Source organism: Pieris brassicae, chromosome 7 (genome assembly GCF_905147105.1).
Source record: "Pieris brassicae chromosome 7, ilPieBrab1.1, whole genome shotgun sequence".
Lineage (NCBI taxonomy): Eukaryota > Metazoa > Arthropoda > Insecta > Lepidoptera > Pieridae > Pieris > Pieris brassicae.
Window position 1 is genome coordinate 9,158,753 of NC_059671.1, and position 22,212 is coordinate 9,180,964.

At 32.9% G+C, this 22,212-nt stretch overlaps 1 protein-coding gene across 4 annotated transcripts; it reads right to left on the reverse strand.

Annotated features, from left to right (window-relative positions):
- Window positions 1-16: 16 nt before the first annotated feature.
- On the reverse strand, window positions 17-21,501 carry LOC123711769 (transmembrane protein 94). 4 transcript variants are annotated; one of them, XM_045664528.1, is made up of 27 exons: window positions 21,183-21,501; window positions 20,638-20,894; window positions 20,268-20,375; window positions 19,782-19,930; window positions 18,999-19,151; window positions 17,923-18,131; window positions 17,050-17,269; window positions 16,248-16,448; window positions 15,236-15,420; window positions 14,731-14,854; window positions 13,558-13,692; window positions 13,025-13,170; window positions 12,341-12,471; window positions 10,595-10,671; window positions 9,338-9,537; window positions 8,058-8,159; window positions 6,569-6,701; window positions 6,022-6,174; window positions 5,220-5,348; window positions 4,613-4,692; window positions 4,342-4,465; window positions 2,623-2,745; window positions 2,305-2,472; window positions 1,656-1,932; window positions 1,353-1,446; window positions 327-497; window positions 17-237 (listed from the first exon to the last, which is right to left on the reverse strand). In XM_045664528.1, the coding sequence occupies exons 1-27, from the start codon at window positions 21,290-21,292 to the stop codon at window positions 165-167; spliced, it is 4,032 nt and encodes a 1,343-aa protein (XP_045520484.1). In that variant the 5' UTR covers window positions 21,293-21,501; the 3' UTR covers window positions 17-164. The 4 variants fall into 4 exon arrangements, 3 of the variants coding, with proteins under 3 accessions (XP_045520484.1, XP_045520486.1, XP_045520487.1); XM_045664530.1 differs by lacking the exon at window positions 8,058-8,159; XM_045664531.1 differs by lacking the exons at window positions 19,782-19,930; window positions 20,268-20,375; window positions 20,638-20,894; window positions 21,183-21,501 and adding an exon at window positions 19,459-19,578.
- Window positions 21,502-22,212: the final 711 nt, after the last annotated feature.

A 22,212-nucleotide genomic window follows, 5' to 3' on the forward strand; every position in this document is an offset into this window, starting at 1 on the left:
AAACACATTATTTTTATTAGGAAATTTATTCAAAAATTGGCAGTTTAATAAATTAAGTACAAAATAAAAGTACATAGACCTATTTTCTCTTATATCTAAGTCATGGCGTAGACTATTAAAGTTAGTAGGTATTTTAAGCGTAATTGACTAGAAGTTGAGTTGCCTCAGAAAGGTGAATTCATTCCCAATTTAGTACCGAAATCTAATCTTGCGCGGCGTTGATTTCTCTCATCAACCCTGAAACAAAATATATTGAGGATTATTAGACAAATTTATATTACTACAACATAACAATAAAAAATATCGCTTATAAGGCAAACACTCACTGTATCTCATAATATTTGATAAGTTCGTTAAGTCCGAGCACGAATACGGGCGACAGTGCGTATGCTGCCAACAACGAGTTTGGAACATAATAACGCGGGCATGACCATGCACCGCATCCGTACTCACTACCAGACAGCATTACGCCGCTGAATATAGATTGAAGGATTATTCTGGAAGAGAGCGTAGAGTATTTATAACGTACAAAGAAAGTTTTTAAGTACTATTGTAGACCTTAATGTGAAAACACAATATATTAATAATAACCTAATATTGTTTAAACACTGGAGAAATACCAATGCATGAAAAAGTTCGATATTCGCTTCTCAAGGAAAACTTTTTCAAGTCTGCCCTGAGATGCAGTGTCGAATATTCAACGTATACGCGAGAAATAAGCAACATTAAAACATCGAACAGTCCATGCAAAATAATGTATATGGAGAAGGGACAACCTCATAATATATTGTTTCGTGCCTTCATAATTTTTATATATTACCGTCAAACCTCTAAATAACTATCACTTAGTATTGTCTTTTGTTAACATAGCTTTTACCGACGTTTCGCGTGCGTGTTCACCGTGAAAATTTAAAATTATGTAAATAATTATAAGTTTTTAATAATAATACATAGCTTCAATCCGTTCAAAAAGTGTTTTTCTTAACTATTTACGTACTTTTGGACTACCTAGGGTGTGATTGCTTGATGTTTGTGTTTATTTACATTTATTAACATTTTATTTCACTTGTTGTTCTGTTTTCGTTTCGTTTCTTTGTTGTTTCATTCTTTTTTTCCTCTTAATCCTTTAGTTACCTTACTTGTACTCAAAGTAAACCATTTTTTGTTTGTTTTACTCTTTATATTTATAATGTTTAAGCAATAATAATAGAGAGAGGAGTTTGTTTGTCCGGATATCGGTTTCGGTACAGGAGAATGAGAATTATGAAGTTCATCATCAAATGAATAGTTACATACACTATTATTTAGTTTTATATTCAGAATACATTTTATATAAAGTATTTTTTACTTACAAAACCACAACAGCCAAGCACCAAACGCGATTCGACCAAAACCCTCTCCGCCATAATGATGAATGTCGGTGAACGAACGACAGAGATATTACAACTGAAATAAATTATTATAACGATAAATCTGAAATCACAATCTTAAGCATTGTCAAATACGTCATACATTATAGAGTAAAAATTTAAAAAAAAACCGAAAAAGTTTCTTTCAAAAAAATTGGATCACATAACATTGCGTTTAACAGAAATAGACACAGAAAAAGTCTGCCAGTCGTATTGAGAAAGCAAAAAAAAGCTACCATAACTTACTTAAATGCAATGTGACCAGGGCCAATGTGATATGTTGTACCAGATAAAATCCATCATAAAAAATATCGCCCCACCCGTGCCAACTTCGCAGAGTCAAATCGTGTTCGATAGTATAGTTTCCTGTATTTATCGGATATACGAGCCAACAGTCTGTCGCGTTTGTTGCTTCCGCGATTTGCTCGCAAAAACTACGTAATGTAAATCCATATAAAGCAAGGATGGATATCACTGAGGGCAGGAATTTGCACGCGTAGCACCAAAACACGAAAAGCGCCATCTGTAGAGAACCATTAAATCAATGTATTTTAATATTAGATGTTACTGTAACTATTAAGCTAAATTACCTTTTTTGTTGAATTTTACTTAAATTTTAAGAATATAATATATATTTGTTTATTACGATTATAACCTACATTTAATTGTGTTGTAAATCAAAGACATGTTAAACCAAAATAATACAATCTACATATTACCTCTCCTCCTTATGCGACAAGATACATAAAATTGTTCCATGTGTATAATTCGCCAATGTTTCGGGTGTTATCGAACTATGACACCAACTATGAGGATATTGAAATTTTCCACCTCACCATAGAATAAGAAATGAAAAAAGTAATGAAATAAATTAAAATTAAATTATTTGAATTACCTTAGCGCTAAAGTCAAGAGGCGGGCGTGTGGCAGCCCTTTGCATCACATGTCTGTGTGTTGGTGTGAAGGCTAGTGCCGTCGCCAGTAAGGGAACACTCGCCGCACTGCTCCATAAGGCCCCGCCAGGGTACAGGGCCAGGGGAAGGAAGGCGTATAGAGATGTTACCTATATATACAACTATTGCTTATTATATGTGATTAGCTGATAAGTCTTTAAAAATATATATATATTTGTAATAAACAACATAGATACACTATAGAATAAATAGAAATAAATTTTACGTATAGACAAGAGAGAAAAAAATAAAATTTATACCTGTAAGAGTGATATGAAGCAGGCGCTGCAGATCCAAAATTGCGTACAATTCCAGAGACACGCTGTGAAGTGACGCGACATTGTGATGAGAGTGAATAGCGACACGTCCGTTTCGCGCGCCATCTGAATTAGTATTGACATTATAAAAAACAAATTAGGGTAGTTTTAAATTACTTCATAAAACAAAAAAGATTTTATTACCATAGCAATACTTGACACCATATTTTTTTCCTCCTGTTTTAAACAAAATACACTATCGTTTAAGGTTCAAAAATAACAATATTGAAAATTTCGAATACGGGCCTGTAAGCGATTCAGGGTCGAGCCTTAGCATGAAGAGAGTTATAGACTTCCGTATGAACTGGTCCTAATAATAAAAATCAAGAGAGCTTATTCATTTTATTTCATAGACAAGTAGGTGATTTTTGGGTTTGAGAGATGCAGGTTTCCTTACGACGTTTGCCTTCATAGCACTTACTAATTGCGTACATAGAAAAAAATCCTTAGGAGTGTGGGTGTCATGCTAAAGCCACTAAGGCAACACAAAAAAAATGAGCAGCTTCTAACAACGAATACATTTTTTGTTATACTCTGTACTATTTAGAAGGCCTAAGTCTATGGGAACATGTTATTACACATTTATACCATACCTGTGGACTGCAGTAATTTGTGAAAGGGTGGTGTTGCCATTTATTTTTTAACTTTACGGGCAGCGTGCGAGTAAAATGTTATATGAGATATGGAAACACTAATTTGGGAACAACAACAGCTTTGGATTAATAGGGCTACTAGTTTTTTACTACTAATACATTAGCGGGTTAAGCAGTAAATCTATACTAAATATTAAAATAAAGCAATATTATAGAAGATGTACTTAAATTATAAATTAGTCCATGAGAACCGACAGCTAAGAAGAAAAGAGCGTGAGTATCTTGGTAACAAATTATCATAGTTTTAGTTAAATTATGGAACGCTAGTTAAACATATAGAGCGTTCGTAAGACTTCCCTAAATCTATATTATTATTAAACGGACAAACGGTTTCGTTACAATAAACTAAAGATTTAACCGATTAAAAATAAATAACAAACAGAATGCCTGAGTAACATGGGCTATATTCATCCAAATTTAGTATATAAATTATTTTAAAAACATTCTTTATATGCAATATAGGTTGGAAAATTACCTGTAAGCATGGATGGATGTATAAAACATGGATTAACAGTTCGTAGGCCGACACATAGGTGGCGCTACTCGGATTAAATTAATATGAGTTTTAGGTAGCCTTAATCTTCAAAATTCGTGCATAAATTTGGCAACTGTCGTACTATTAGTTTGTGAGATATAGTATCCTGAGTTAAGGAACTTTTGTTTTTTTAAAGAAATGCGAGAATACTCGCTGGACATAAATTTTGAGCTGATGAAGAGGTAATCGCTGAAACTGAAGCATATTTTGAGGCTAAAGACAAATCTTACTAAAAATGGTATCGGAAAAATTGTATGACGGCTCTAATAGTTGTAGTAGTTGTCTATATTAAATCATCAATTCAAATTCTATGTAAAAAAAAATATGTTAGCCTAAGAACATTTCATCCCACATAATACATTGTTGGCCAAGATAAATAAAAAAAAATCTCTTCAGGAAAAATAATTTTTAGGACGCTGGTGTGTACGTACGTTCGTAACGCTTAGCAATTAAGCAGTCGCTTATGTTTCTTACCGACAAGGAGCAGGGTAGCGAGTTCAGTGCCCGTGCGAGGTCAATAGGTCCGATACAGTCCTGAGGTAATTTGTATGGTGGCAGTTTTTGACACAACACTGGGTATAACGGTTCAACGGCCACACTGTAAATTGATAAATATAAACGCTTATAAAACTAATAAAGTGAGCGAGCAAAATGTTTGGCACGTACTATTTATAAAAATAGACTTTTTTATTCTTTTTAATACTGGCAGGTAATAGTAAAAAAAATATCCGCTATTATTACATACCTGGCATCTGCCTGCATAAATATTTCCATGTTAAGGCAGTTCGCAGCTGAACCCATTACACAAACCACTTCACCGTAATCCTGGAAGGAAAATAAACATTCATTTCCGAGAACTTACTTTTTTTTCTAAAAAAATTACATTTAATATGTCTTCAAGTTAATTCTTTATCAAATTAATAAAATATAAATTATTGATAATGATTAGTACCAATATTTTTATTATAATTTCTTCGTGTGGCAACACAATCTTTAAAATGTTTAATGTCAATTATTGATTGGCGACATGTGTCAAAGTGGTGTGTGGAGTCGATTTGATTGTACTGGGTCTAATTTTTTATTCTTCTAAGTTGCATTGAAATAAAGAAGACAAATAAACTGTGATATTATAATAATATAACGAAGTATTTGTCGAAAAGAAAAGTCTGAAGCAATGGCCTCTGAACAATGTGTTAAATGATGACAATATGAGGATGGCTATGTTTAGTACAGCTATAAGTTATAACATAGTTTAGTGCTATAGATGAATTAAAGACAATAATGAATAAACGTACATACATACGTAACAACATTAATTATAAATCTGTTTAAATTATATTTTAGAAGAATACCTGCATAATTTGTATCATTCTTTGCACAGAGCGCGGTTTACAGTCTGTGAATAGTGAAACCAATAGTGGTACATTGTCAACTTGTTCTATATGGGGTCGAATATTCTCTATGCCCCGGGGTAATTTCGCCTGAAATACATACAATATTATCTTAATAGGAATTCGTCATAGATATATTTTGCCTCCTTATCTCATTCAAGTATCTACAATTACGAGAATTAAATTTTCTAAATGTACTTAATTTGCTTTGGACATTAGACTTCGTTCGCCAATAAAATTAAGAACAAGCTCAATTTTTTGCATATTTATATATTTTTGGACAAATATGCAAACATACATACAAGTCTAGTAATAGATCATACCCAGATATGTATTATCCAATTTCAATATCACACACATAAATGTCAAACTGATGACATACTGTTTTCTTTCCATACTTAATGAATAGAATACATAGTGACCATCTATACATTTCCTAACAGTGACGTAAAAGATCTTTTAATCATTTAAAAATTCTTTTCTTAATTTTCTGCTAAACAAACTCCAGAGTGCTTATTGATTCCCAGATTATAGAACGTGTATTGAAGTTGGAACCCATTATATGGAAACTTTATTCATGACAGAAATATAGTTGTGACAAAATTATTCTATCTTCCCATCCGCAAATAACAACACCAGTAACTTAAATTACGTTTGTATAATAAGTTCGAGATATTACATTTACAAACAATTTTTTCTGTATCACACAGACATAACAATTCTATGCCAAATAATATTCATATGAAATCCTGAAACAACATACCCGATTGCTCATATCGAAATTCAGCGGTGCAGAATGGTCAGTGGAGTCTGTAAGACAAGACAGGGAGCGACAAGCGTCACCCGGGGACTCGGTGCCTTCGCCCTCAAGCACTGAGTCCGACCTCCCGCCCGGTATGCTGTTGCGCTCTAAATGCTAAACCACGTGTTAGTCCTACTATGCGTTAGGTCATTTAGAGTAGTTTTATAGGTGTTTGTACAGTAGATTTATAGGTTATATATTTGTTATTTCATATGAATAGGAATGTTACTAAATAACGGATATGTACAAAAGATTTTTGTTAATGAAACTGTCGTATAAACATATGTGAAAAGATGTTGCACACAAATCATCTCATTTAGAAAATGTTTTGAGTCAAATATCTTGTCTCTCGTCAAATTTATTCAATTTCTTTACCAATTAAAACCTTTATCTATGTTGACATTGTGGTATTAGTTTAAAAAATGCATTTTTTGCAAAAAAAACACTATAAAACAATGCATTTTTGGGTTACTACAAGAGAATAACCAGGCAAGGTACAGATGCTTACCTTTAGCCCAGTTTGTGTTGTTATAGAGTGACGATTCTTCTTAATCTCATTATCAAACTTGACCGTACCCTGTTCCAGATTAATAGCACCCGGAGCTGACATCGACAAGGCTTTGGAGGATGTCATGTTACCACTGTATACGCAATCATGGAACATACGAATGACCTTTAATTTAAAGGCAAAAGAAGGTACGTACCAATATATTTAATTTAATACTAAAATACAGAGTAAAGTTTGTTATATATTGTTCACTTTTATATAACTAAATACTGTCAATCACATGAAGCTTTTTGTTAATCATGCAGCAATCTCGTTTAATTAGTTTCGATTACTTTTTAAATTGGTTTGATTAATATATTTTTTCTGTATTAATTCTTAGAAGCTTTTACATATTAAACATATATAGAGCTATAACATATAGCTTTTATTTTGTTTTAACACATTAGTATATTGCCTGTATGGATTAAATACTGTGATTAGTAGGCAAGTGATTCATGTAATGTGTGAGTGAGTTGGCAAATTTCAGATTATCAAAATTCACCAACTTCCTAGAAAGTTACTGAACTCGGTTTCATTGATAAAATGTTGTATTTTTGTGAATAATGAATAAAGCTTGCAAATTAAAGCAAATATACAAATTGTGCAAAAAGCAATGTAATTAATTGTAAATGATAAATGTAAATGAATATGAAATGATAAAAGGAATGTAAATGATAAAAGAAGCTAATCTTGCACGTCACATCTCTTGATACAGGCGCGATTATCCTATCTTTAAAAAGCTCTAATGGTCAATATAAATAAATACACTAAGCCTTAAATAGTCATAAAAAATTGTCTTGTATACGTATCTAATGAGGACGAATATGAATAAGACAATTTTTCAGACTTACAGTGCCACATACTTCTCTTGGCCGGTAAGGCCGCAATCATAGATATTAGTATTGCCAGTAAATTAAGCTATATAAGGGAAATAATTTGAAGTCATGCAGGCTTATTAATTGAGATAAATAAAACAATGTATACTAGTATCTAGAAAATACAGTTCTAGGCTTAAAAAATGTGACAAAATTGATAGATTTTGTTACCTGTAGGTACTATATATAATATATTTTAAGATAACTATTAGGAATAAAAATAAATACATTTTAATTTGATTTTAATTAGATCTTGGTAGATAGTAAAATTATTTATTGTAAGCACCAAGTCTGACATTTCAAAATAGCGACGGTAGTACCAATTTCAGCCACCGGCCAAGAAAAGTGTAGCACTGTACTCGAATTAAATTAAAGGGAAACTCTGTCAACTTCAAGCAAATCTTACAAACGTTTTAATTAACATTAACATATTAAGATAAAAATTATAAGCATACTTAACATACGACAGTCATACTTAACCCTCAGTTATAAGGTATTTGAAAAAGTTTAAGAGTAATCTGTATGAAAACGATATCAAGAGATATGATCTGCAAATACAGGTTAAAGAGACGAACCTATAAGGAAAGACGTCACCCGTATCGGGCCTAGTGAGTTGCGTGGCGGTGTTAGGTCGCTCGCGGATCAACGTTTGTGACGACAAAGGCGAACTCGGCTTGCTGTAATGTAGTCATTTGTAGTATAATCTTAAATCGTAGTAAGTAGTAGTAAAAGTTGTAGTTAAATCTTTAAATTCTTACAAGTGATTTGGTCACTTATGAAAATTCAGAATTATTCGTTTATGCAGAGCATAAAAAATAAATCAATGGCGCTACAACTTTTTTAGGTCTTGGCCTCAGATTTCTGTATCTGTTTTATGATCATTAATCGAATAGGCAAGTAGGTGATCAGCCTTCAGTGCCTGACGCACGCCGTCGACTTTATAGGTCTAAGGCAAGCCGGTTTCCTCACGATGTTGTGCTTCACCGTTCGAGCTAATGTTAAATGCGCACATAGAAAGAAAATCCATTGGTGCACAGCCGGGGATCGAACCTACCACCTCAGAGATGAGAGTCGCACGCTGAAGCCACTAGGCAAACACTGCTCGTACAGATCATAGTAGTTCTAAATATGTAATGTATACAACATAAATAACGACTTTGTTCGCTGAAAATACGTGCGTATTCGTAAATACACGTCCCGTACGCAAACTCTTAGCATGCGACATTTAAATTGAGATTCTATATAAAAAAGAAAAGTAAAGTAAAGTAGAAGAATCTAAAAAGTAACAGGAGTTAACATCAACTATTCGCAAGATTGAAATTAACAGCATTCGCTTTAAAATTAAAAGAAAATGTTGTGTATGAGTTTAATTCGACAGAAGTGGTTAGTATCACACAATGGACCGATTAAAAAAAACAATGACGTTGCTTTTGGTTCATTCGTTTAAGTCTGTAAGCGTAAATCGAAAACATTTCTTATTAGTCGATTAGGTTACATTATATTTGCACACACATTTATGTTAATTTCCTGAACAAGACCAAGCAACATTAAACCACGTCTTATTTTTGACTGAATTTACTTTTAATGAACTCTATTAGTAAATTGAGTATAATTCCTCAAGTTAAATGCTTTGCCTAAATATATTGTCTTGACAACGGAATCTGATTGATGATGTATAAAGTCCCGTAACTGTCAAATAGGCGAACTGCGGTGTACCCGATATCTAAATTTCTTCTAAAGATCTTTGCGATCTATCAATTTTATTCGTAGTATTCGTTCGAATCCCTTTATATTTGTATAAAATTAGGGAAAAATATATTGATATCATCATGTGATTCTCTGATTTAACACTCACCTCTGCTGAGGTTGGCTCATGAGCGATATGTGGCAGTTCCAACCAGACTCCAGCCCCATTTTCTCACTGAAAACTCGAGATCTCAATTCGTTCTCTTTACTGAAATGTACAAAGCGTATACACGCACGTTCGAGTCTCTCAATCAACTCCACCATATCGCTTTGCGCCTGGTACTGCATCGTTACCATACCTATAAATACCTAAAGAAAGAAATAAATATATTTAATATATTATTTGTCTTTCCTAATCTAGTGTACTATTTCTTTTCATCTCCTATAATTATAATGTTTCTCTTTAAATGTTGCCCGCACTTGTCATTGGTGCACGTGTATTGTGTTTTTGAATATCGTTTGTTCTCTGTGTCTGTATGTGTTTCGTTAGTATACCTTTTTAAAATAAATAAATTTCCATTCATTTTTATTAAATGGTATTACATTTTTTTTATTATTCGTACAATAAGAACTAAAGTAAAACAATTAAACCGACTACAATCGTCTTAGCATGACTCATACATATACATGCTCAGTGCCGTGATGGCCTACTGCTTTGGTGTGTCAGGCAGAGGGTCGATCACCAACTTGCCTATTAGAAATGAACAGATGCAGAAATCTGAGTCCCAGACATAAAAAGGTTGTGGCGCCATTGGTATATTGTATATATTGGTCCCCATTGTACATACATATTTACTGAACAGATTTTAATGACTTTTATTGTATATATTATTTTAAAAGGGATACTTTTCTTTAATAAAATCCCAGAGGCTCTTTTAGCTCTACCGTTTAATAAATTTAAGAAATGCATTAAAGACAAGCTGTGTAAAAAGGCTTACTACAAAGTTAACGATTATCTAGTTGATAAAAGTGCCTGGGACTAGTACTAGACAGGCTACTTCTAATTAATTTGTTTTAAAATAAGTGTTGTTTGATGATTTCCTATTTTAAAAGAGTAACGAGAGTTTTTTTTACGCCGGCATTTTATTCCGGCCTACACCCTCTGTCTTCTTTGTCGATAAGAGTCTGCGGTATAAATTTAATGACGTGGAATAAGAGACACCTGTATCTTTTATTCCATAATAAATATATTTGATTTTTATATTTTTCTGTAGCAAAGGCACTTTATCTGATTCAAATCAAAACTAATCGAATCCCACCGCTTTATTTTCGAAGAAGAACGGCACTTCTCGTATATCTACAATTCCATCTATAAAATATTTTCATCTTGACGGGTTATACAATATTTTTTGACGTTTGACATTACCTGATTACATTGCAAATCGAAGAATCCATCAACGTCAGTTACATCGTCATCTGTCACTTCATTGAACAGTAGTGAATCTGAAATAGAATAAAAATTGTCAAAACAGTATGGTAATGTCAAAGAAATTGAATCGCTAGAGAACGCCAAGATTCGATAAATTTAGAAAAGGCCTTTATCGATAGACAAGCTGTAAAATAAATAACCGTTTGCCGTTAGATAATAAGTATAATCAATATAGTATTACTTTAGGCATATTTACTTTATATTTAACATGAACAGAATGAAAGACTTTTTATTTTATATTGTTGTAATAAAATCTCCCTATTAAATAATTCTTAGATAGTCATAATATCCAGATAAAGTCTCATAAGACGCATAAAATTTCGTTTCTGTAATATTCGTCCTTACATATTTACAAAAACTAACATCGACACAGACTGACACACAGCGAACTGTCAGCCACACACTCCAATATAGTGTGGTCACACACTCATACTTAAGGATTACGACTTTAAATAATTAGTACTAAGACAACTTTTAGCTTAAAAAAAATATTTTAAACATAACAGTTATCCACAACAGCTCCCTAGTATTCACCAACCCCAACAACTGTGGGGACTGGCTTTAGATCAATTATGTCACAGCCATATTTCTGTGATGAGTTTTATTATTATTATGCTTTGTTTAGCTCAGGATTGAAGAGCAGTGTTGGCCTAGTGGCTTCAGCGTGCGACTCTCATCCCTGAGGTCGTAGGTTCGACCCCCGACTGTGCACCAATGGATTTTCATTCTATGTGCGTATTTAACATTCGCTCGAACGATGAAGGAAAACATCGTGAGGAAACTGGCTTGCCTTATACCCAAAAAGTCGACGGTGTGTGTCAGGCACAGAAGGCTGATCACCTACTTGCCTATTCGATTAACAAATGATCATGAAACAGATACAGAAATCTGAGGCCTAGACCTAAAAGGTTGTACCACCATACCATAAAGTTTGTACCAAAGGTTGTTTTTTTTAGCTCAGGATTGAATGAATCTGGCTGTCCGCTTGGCTTAGTGTTGCAGAGCGCTACCAATATAACGTAATATTATCTGGGATGTGGTTCCAATTAGAGATTCATAGTTGTTTTACACGGATTAAGGGAAACTGTTACCGCGTCTCCTCTCCATAGCGAACAAATGTTGGGTTTTAGTGGATGTTCATTGCACCATACGGACTGAACCCCACACACCCCGCGTCACTTTTAAGTCGTTGCTCCGGCCGTTGTATTTGTATAAATTACAGTAAATAGATTTCCCAATAATAAAAAAACAAAGGATTGAATGAAGCAATTCTAGTACACTGTTACAGGACTTAAGCCAAGGGAAGACAAGGTTTTTTTTAAGGTTTATTATCTTGTAGAAATTTGCGTGTTATTGGTACCCTATCTGAAATATAACTGCTTTTTGAAGAATTATATAAATGGGTTTCGGTTCTAAATATTTGAACATTACATGAATCTATAGTCGATGGTAAGGCAGCGTTCAAGTATTACGTGACGAATCCAATAGTCAAACGTTTCGTGACCACCCCCAGTGACTCTTTATACCTTAAACGTACCATTATGTGGCGTAAAGTACTAGAAAGTCGAAAATAATATTATCAATAACGCGTAATTCAATCCCCGCCCCGCATCGTCACGTAATAAGGTCCATATCATTTTATGACTAATCGATTTTATATTAGTTTTAAATTATTATAATTACCAGTTGAGTGAAAATGCAGCGCGGGCGCATCCGCCCATTGTTGTGAATGTGGGGCGTACAGTTGTCGGCTATCCGCTGGTAGCTCTAAGTACGTTTGAGCTAAGGTTGGGGTTATACTACGGGTCAATGGTCTGAAAATATCAAGGAGAATATAATAATAAAAAATCCGGTCTGTTGAACGCACAGGTGAACTTTGGTTTAATATTTTGGAAAAAAATACGGCATAAGTATTTATAAACATAGTATGAGTCTCAATCAGTTAGGGAATGTTTTGTCTCATAAATAAAATATAAACATTCTACATTTCAGTAAATGATTTATTTATCTTTTATGTTACCGTTTATATAGTACACATTGAAAGAAAACAATTTTTTAACCGGTTAAAGCTATTTGTATTATTATAAACTTATAATTATTACATAATTTTAAATTTAAATTTTTCCGACGTTTCGCGTGCTTTACAGCGTGCGTGGTCCCGGCGACTGAAGACAAAAGGTGTTGAATTTGGTAATGGTGTGTAAAAAAGGTGTTAATTATGTAATAATTATAAGTTTATAATAATACACATAGCTTAAATCAGGTTAAAAAATTGTTTTCTTACCGTTTATAGTTTATTATTAAGTAATTTGAGATTGTAAGTAAGTATTTTTTTTAGAAAATATAAAATTTAACGAAAGTACTAACTTATAAGCAAATGCGGTACAATAAGCGGTGAGTGAATTTCTCTGATAAAAATCGATAATTTTCTTCCTGTCTGAAGGAGATATGGGCGTCAAGTCTTTACCATTCCAGTAGTCCACGCACGAGTCTAATATTATATCTGCTGTGCCCTAGAAATAGTCATTTGTATGACGAATTAAGTTTTCTTAAGCATTTTATATAATTATTAATAGCGCCATTTGTTTAGAAAAAATCAATAAATAATTCATAGGTTATCTATTCTTTATTTCACTCTGATTGGTCACGTGTCGATAACGTCTAGAACGTCACTCAAACAAATCAAGAACTATCAATTTTTCTATTTGTAGTTTGACATACTTGACAGCTATCAAGTGGAGACTGGCTTGAAATTCGAACCAGAGATTGTAATAAATATAATATAAGGATTTGTGTAAGGAAATAAATAAATCTTGAATATTTTAAATTGAGTATAAAAAATTACGCCAATAAATTGGGGCAGAAAAAAGTTACTTTCAATTGTCTATTTTACACTTTACCTGTGTCAGCATTTGCAACTGATGTGCTTGGTCCTTGACAATGACAGCCAGCATATGAGGTAAAGGCACCTTCACACGCGTACTCAAATGTAAAGAGCGAACAAAACGTGTTTCGCGCCTTATTGTGTCTGCTTGCTGGAAATTATTATAGTTATTATTATTATACTTAAACTCAAAATAACTTTATTCATAGAGTACACTTATGAATATCAACAGAAAAGATGTTAGATTGATTTATAATGGAAATTTAGAATTAATTTCATGTCTCGATAAACGACTATTGATGCCAAGTTGAGTTCGTTTTCCAACAAGACAGCATTACATGTCATACAGCCCGTGAATCAATGCATTTACTGCGTAGTCGTTTCGATGAGCAATTTATCTCTAGTCTCGGACCGGAAAATTTGCCTCCAAGATAGTGAAATATCACACCTTTGGACTTTTATTTGTGCGGGATACCGCCACTAAAGTAAAGTATAAATGTTTTGAGGATAAACCAGCCACTATTCAGGCATTGGAAGCCAACATTATTGAAGTTATTAGCGAGGTACCGACCGAAGTCCTCGAGCGAGTCATTCAAAATTAGTGTTTATGGATGGATGAATGAAAGCGCAGTTACGGCCAACATTTGAAAGCGATAATCATTAAAACATAAATGTCGTGAATGGTTCTACATAAATATAAAAAGAGATTGCCCTATCAATTTGAGTTTTCGTTGTTTTATTCCAATTTAAATCCTATACCTCTAAATTGATCCGCCTTTATAATCTAGAAGGATGACAAGTATTTGAAGTCGGGTGTATCTAAATAACTTTTATATTGAAAAATAATCAAAGTATGTATGGGGTAGATAGTAGATAAATTAACCACCATTTTTAAGTAAATTTATTGTATTTTATCGTTTTGTTACAATTCACTTAGAATGTAAAGAAGTAAATATAATATCTGCATCCAATACAAAGTCACCAAGCGCACTGCCTACGTACTACGCGGATACCTGCGTGCACGCACACATTTGCGCGAATCATGCAAAATCAGTTTTCTGCGAGTGACGATAAAATGATATCGATATAAAGGGTCGATAAAAATACAAAAAACATATACATGTGTTTGTACTTAAACGACAAACATAAGACAGTAATCAAATGGTCATAGGTCATAGGAAATACTTACGAGATTTCTAAAGACAGCCAAACATTCCTGCGTGGTATACGCATCTGCCACGGCATCAGTAAATCCTATTTGCTTCGCGAGTTCACAAAGACAACGACGATTTGTAACAGGTACTAAATCTTCACTGGAATAAACAAAAATATTTTTATATTCGTTCAAATCAGTGATCAACAAGTGGCTTCAGCGTGCGACTCTCATCCCTAAGACCGTAGGTTCGATCGCCGGCTGTGCATTAATGGACTTTCCATGTCCGCATTTAACATTCGCGCGAACGGTGAAAGAAAACATCAGATAATGTCCAAAAAGGTCGATTGTAATACTATTGAAATGACTCTTAGATTTAGAATCCCAGAAAGTTTTTGGCTCTATTCAGTATAATCTTAAAACTATTAGACATTAATAATCTCACACTAAAGAACAGTTTGGAGGCTAACATTTCACTAACCATATATTTTAAATACTAAATTATTGCTAATATTATGAACACATTAACAGTTTAACTGACCTATACTGTGCCTCGCACGTCAAATGTGCGCAAAAGTGCGCGTACGTGTGCGTATGAGCGGGCGCGCACGTATTAAGCAAGGCTGCCAATCCCAACGGCTTTAGGCGACTTATATGCTGACGCCAACGTTGTTCGTCAAATTCCACACGAAACGGCGCATTTTGGTCATGTGTCAGGTCTAGAACCTATCAAATATATTACATTATTAAATGAACTGGATGAATATGGATACACTTTATGTGGAATTCTGTATATAGATGAAACCCCTTTAAGAGACTTAAGACAGTTTTTAAGTTTTAATCGAATTCAAAAAGATTTGTGCATGACGGTTTTCTGATGTTTTACAGATAGAAATCTGCAAAAACTTCACAGGCTATAAAATTTGAAATCCTTGAGAATTTGTAAAACCGCCACTGGTGCGTCAATGGCTGTATTGAAGTGATACTTCTTTATCGGCGTTGAAAAAAATTTACCGTCACATTTTTCGGTTACGCGCCATCCTTTTCTTGTCCCTACCACGGTTGATTCGAAGCCGATAACAAAAATATATAATAATGATAACAGTGATAGTAATAATTCTATAACAATTAATGAAATTCTGTAATAATCTTATTAATAATAATTTTATTATTTGTATTCATGTCTATGATAATAAAAGCCTTTTTTTAAACTTTACCTTATTTAACTTTATTTAACCAATTTCTGTAAAGTTGCATATAGTAGTATCATTTTTCGAAAAATAAGATCATAAAGAAGTTTCACTTCTTACGTGTATACACTAGTACACGCACTTATTTTATTTTTGTGAGCAATTAACACTAGCTCGCTTTCAACCTAAAATCCATGACAAATCGTGATTGAAAAAAAAATTAACAATTTCATACACGTTCATCATTGTGTACTAATTTTATTAGTTACTTTTTCTTCAAAATCATACCGCTTTAACGCCACTCCCAAAAGATAATTTTTAAGTAAATTACACTTTTCGTAGAATATATTTAAAAAACAATACCTCCACTATTGTTGAAGGCTCCGGCGTATTTTTCTCTCCTAATTGGTCCAACGTTGTGTCACTATGATGACCCATGGAACCCACTAAACTAGTTTTACTCGAATTGTTCGACGTCGGGCTTGAATTGCGAAGAAAAAAAACTTTTTCCGCAGTCGGGTTAGGCCAGGAAAGAATTCCTTTTTTATCTACACAGCATAACGCCTGAAAATTATGAAAATATAATGAATCTACCACTACTATAATTCAATAATTATAGTGTTAATGGGAAGCCTGCTGAAGTTCAACCATCTCATTAAATAAAAGATTTTTATATCCCTTTATTACTGTTTTTCGGGCTTTAAAATAATGAAAATTATATACATTTTAATCGAGAGTTCTATCCTAATTCTCCATATACAATGTTTATTTGACTTGAAATTCCCCAACATGAATGAACACTTAAGAAAATCAATCAAATTTCATCTACCCTACTTTGTTTCCAAAATATAACACATAAACTATCCACACAGTGAAATGTAAATACATTCGTTTTCAGGAATAGTATAATATGATAATAATAGATTACTTATTTAGCGGAATTAGGTATTACTTACTTAAATGTATTTAATATTTTTTATTGATTATTTCATTTTGTAAATGTTTGAACCTTTATGTATATGTTATGTATTCCATCTTTGGCTATGTCTTTATTATAATTATTTTTTGTTATACATAATTAATGTTAGCTGTATGAGTACGAAATAAATAAATAATAAAATGTTGCTTTAACTGGCTGAGAATGCTGAAAAAAAAATTCACCTACCGATAAGGATCCTAAAACGTGAACAATGTTAGAGGTTCGCGTGACCATATCTTCTCTGCCTAGGAGAATATTAAAAAACGTCTTTCCAAATGTCCGTATTCCTCGCGGGTGTAGCGTCGTTTCACTGAGTGCCTGTATCAATGGGTCACTGGCATCCTCAGATATGGAACAGGACTTTGGGCGTACATACTTTTGGCGGACCTCGGATATTGATTTGAATCTGTGGGTTGAATTTTTTACATCGATACTTATTCAATACTAAATTAGTTCGTTTCATTAATTGCACCATTAAAAGCACTCATCTCTTTTTATCAGAGTGTAATCACAATTGGATGGAAAGAGACATACTTTCGCTAAAAAAGTGAAATTATTGATTTGATTTTGATTAAAGGGGTAAAGTGTGTTCAGATTGAGGGTACTGCCAAAACTGTGAATATAGACGCGATGCTACATCCTAATATTGTTCAGTTCTCGGAAGTATAAAACACCTTTAAAAAAATCAGAATAAAATCTATACAAATAAAAATTAATAAAATATTTTGCTAAGCGGAAAACTCGAAGACAGCATATATTCTTCGAATTCCGAGAAAGGTGAAGGAGAAAAATGTAAAAAATTGTTTATTTAGTACTAAGTGTAGCAAAATGTTCTATTTGTTCGTACGTAGCTTTGTGTTTGTCAGACTTTTATAATACATGAGAAGTTGTAGTGTATGACTTGTTGGTATTGTAATATATATATTATGGATCATTCGTATATTACACTATAAAACACACATCATATAAAATAATTATAATTAACACTTTATTATTATCATAAACAAAAACTACGTACGGCCTCATAGGCGAACCAGACAAAAGTGTACATTACAGTACCTTGCCAGTCCATAACAGTTCAGCGTGACCCATGCTATTGGAAAAATTATTTGCAGTAGTGGAAGCGAAGCGGCAATAGTTTGTATGAAATATATTTCAGTCCAATGTGTAACGCCCGGTAAGTGATAAATATGGCGAAACAAACAAGCCACTACCATCAATAGAATAACTAATGGTAGTACTATCCCCTCCATAACTTTCACTGTGCACTGTAAAATATCATATGTCTATAAATATGAAAAGCTTTTTCACACGGCCATAAAATCAGGGCAGTATCGAGGATGACCCTAGATCGCCTCGTGTGCAGACAAATCGTACCCTAAGTAGAGTATGCTATTGTCGATATCATCCCCACGACCATTGTCCCGTTATCGCCACTGATTTACGGGCCGTGTGTAGAGGGTTTAAAAGTATATGTACTATCCTACACATTTAAAAAAGATAGTAAAGGCGTGGTCCTAAAAATAATTCAAGTTATTCTCATTTGTTTATGACCACCATCTTGTGGTATTAGTTTTCCTCCCCCCTCTATATGTTTGATTGCGAGGGCCAAGGTTGTTTGCAATACCAAGGGCTAGAATCAGTCTGTTGCACAGATCCCCGTTAGCATAGCTTACTGAAAGCTATCTCCGATACTATCGACATCTTTATCTGTTCCCAGAGTGAGTTCACAATAGCGATATTATGTATTTAATATAATATATTTTATTATATTGCATTTTCTTTTGTTTTTGTAATTATCGTATTGGTTTATTAATCTAATGATAGTATATATTTTATTTATTCAATATTTAGGAGCTTTACAACCAGGGGGCAATCATGCAGGCTCACTATCATGTAAGACATACCACCTAGGACACTCACATTGCCAGACGGCTTGCAAGGGCGTTGCCGAGAGACTAACAGCCAAAGTTTCACCTACAAAGTTTTTATGATCTATCTGCTATCTCATAAGCACATATATCATAACACAAATATCATAAAAAATATAATAATATAAATTAATTAATTTAATGAACTTGTTTTCATTATGAACAACATGGCATGTGACAAAAAATAAAATTAAGGTAACTTACTAAATATCTCTGTTTCTCAAAGACTGTGACCGGTCGAATAGTGGCTTGCTCTAGAGCTAGCTTCAGATTCTTTAAATATGGAGTCTCCAGCATTCGATATGCTTTATTCTGGTGTGGCACACGAGATCTTGGTACACTTGAGTTATCTTTTACCTGGAAGATTAATTTTATTTGTCAAATCTAAAAGAAATGTGTTTGTTTCATGAATAGACATATTATTGCATCTGTTTTTGAAGATGAGCCTTATGTGCCATCTGAACTAAAATGATTATTGTTTACCAGGGTATCAAACCCAGGCACTAAGATTTATTGCAATGATTTAGATATTAAAGGTATGTTTTCAAAATTATTTATGTACCTTCTTACAGGCCATATACCGGCCAGCCAGGCCAGGAAAGAAACATAATCTCTTTAAGTCCAGATCAAAGGAACATTAATATCGAAAGAAATGTATGCTTACCTAATCTTTAAAAATCAAGCAAAACCTTGGCACACTATGTTTTTACAGAAAGTAAACAGTGAATTACTTTCATTTTCAAATATTAATTATTAATATAGTTGCTAAAAATTACTACTCTACATAGTCTGAAAAGATAATGAAAAGAAGCTACTTTAAAAATATCAAAGACAATTTGAGTTAAGATATTGGAGTAATTTACAACTTTTATTCAACTAAATATTTGAATAGTTTAAAAAATTCAGTTTTAGGAGATTATTTATTCAACATTCTGACATCACTGAAATGCTAGTCCATAGCCATACACTTTTTTATATATTCCTAACCTGTGATCCTGGTGTGAATATTTGTCCAAAAAAGAGCTCTGGGTCATCTGAATTTAGACCTTGGCAGTGTCCAGGCACTTCCTGCCCTGGCCTTAACACTATAACATCACCTTCCACTAACAGTGCCCATGGCAGATTCACAATAGTGCCTGGAATATATTATTGTCAGGTTGTTTATGTAAATACCAATTATTTTATTCAGAGACAACAACTATAAATGTTTACGTTTACACTTAACTGCACTTAACTCAATAAAAAAAACGACATAATTATTAAAAAGACATCACACATGCTTCATCAGATAGCCTTAATTGATAATAGATGTAACCTGCAGTTTTAAAAATAAGCCTATGTGGGGATTTTAAAAGACATGGAGGGCAAGAATATTAAGAACCTTTGAAACTAATATTTATATTTAACTGTTTTACTGACTAGTCCTGAAAAATCTAATTTTCATGTAAAATTTGTTTTTATAAAACAAAATACCATCTCGATATGTCCACTGTAGAATAACACATGGTGAAAAGGGAGCACACAGATGAGGGTAGTATTCGTCTTTCCAAAGGCATTGTTGAATTGCTTCATTTAATGTCTCTGCAAGGAAACATTCACATTATCATATATTCATAATAAGGTTATAACAGTGGTTGACAACTTACAGAAAATATCAATCCTAGTTTTACCACTAAAATTAAAATGCATAAAAATCATTTACACAATAATAAGGGAACCAACTAAAACCAATATAGTGGTGATACAAATATTAAGATATACAATATGGTAACAAAGTAATAGAAAGTTACATTAACATCCATATTCCTTAATGTCTTTATTTGAATTTGTTCTAGATACTTACCAAGTACCTTTGCTACTCTATGAGGTATTTCGTTTCTATGTAAGTATTCCTCATTTAATGTAACCAAAAAGTTTATAATCAATATAAAAAATAGGAACAATGCTTCCCATAGTAAGTAGCCTTGGGCCAACACCGTGCCACCAATTAAATATGTTAGGATCAAGCAAATAATATTTATAATTGTAACCATGTATGCGACACCCGAAAGCAGCACTTTTTCTGATGAAAAAGAAATTATGTTACGTATAACATCTAACCTGAAAAATATATATGTTTTCTTAATATGTTTTTCTGTTACTACGAAATTTTGTATTAGTAATGCTCACGTAAAAATTATGACAACGTATTTAACCATCCAACTATATATAAAGATAGCATGTGACTTTGCACAAATACAGCAAGAATAGAGTACAGGGAACTCATGGAATAATTCTAGAAAGTTATGGCTAGTTTTCTTTAGTTAGCATTAAAACATAGTTTCGTGTATGTATGTTTGTAAAGATTGAATTGAGAAAAGTAGGAAAAGCATAAAGTATAGCCACAACCTGAGAGGATTCTTCTGTTTATGTTCATTGATTACATTATTTATATCATCACGTAGCTTTTGTAAAGATTTTTTAGTAGAATAACCAAGTATTTGCTCATTATCACCCATTTTATATTTGTTTTATAACATGTACGCATAATTGACCGTCTTGTCTGTGATACTATTTTTTATTTAATTAAATTTTAGATATAATGTTTAACATAACGCTAAGTTTTGTGTGCAGTAATTAATACCGCAATGATAATTAACTAGCAATTGATATTTCGGACATATTTTTAAAATAATAAATGTAATTTGAAAATTATGTAAACCTGACTTTTGTTTATTGTTACAAAACTGCCACAGATTGCGATAAGTTTTAACTTTACAGTGTGTATACAGTCCTTGATAAACTTAGATAAAATTTAATAGATGAAGTCACTACATAGCTAATGTCACATGGCAAATAGTCTGTGCAGAAACAGCACCGTCGTGGAAGTGGCAGCTGTGCTAGAATAAATGATATGACGCGTATAAAATAAGAGCTATTAATTTAACCGCCACGCTAGTTCTGGTTTTACTGCTATCATACATAGTAGGCTTAATTAAAAATAAATGTAAAATAAAATCTATTTAATTGGCTCTGACAAGAAGTTTCAAGAAGAATTAACAAATAATATAATATGATGCATATCCAGCCTTTTTATTCTTAGTACATATTGTACTGTTTGTTAGTAAGCACTAAGTACGGCAGGAGCTTGAGACAAAATCACTTTTGCAATAGGCGTGACCCATTAACGTTAATCTAATTTGTATGAGAACGACAGTAGCTAAATGTTTTGACCCATAACCACTTACAGACAAATTCCTTTGTCCCGCCTATTATAAATTATACAGTTATGTATTTAGTATTTGTTATATTTTTTTATTGTACCCTTAGGTGTAACAAGAATATTATCGTAACAATATGAGGAAAAGTAATTAATTAAATACCCTATTTTCTTACACAAAGAAACTGAGAAAAGATTCGTTGATAAATTTAACACCAT

Bases quoted from the DNA above. Each gene is read 5' to 3' on its own strand.
- LOC123711769 (XM_045664528.1), bottom strand. From the start codon at position 21,292: ATGGGTGATAATGAGCAAATACTTGGTTATTCTACTAAAAAATCTTTA. The intron at 6,175-6,568 runs GTAAGCATCTGT...CACGTGGTTTAG, and splicing joins CAACACAAACTGGGCTAAAG to CATTTAGAGCGCAACAGCAT. The intron at 5,349-6,021 runs GTATGTTGTTTC...TATGTATTTCAG, and splicing joins ATTTCGATATGAGCAATCGG to GCGAAATTACCCCGGGGCAT.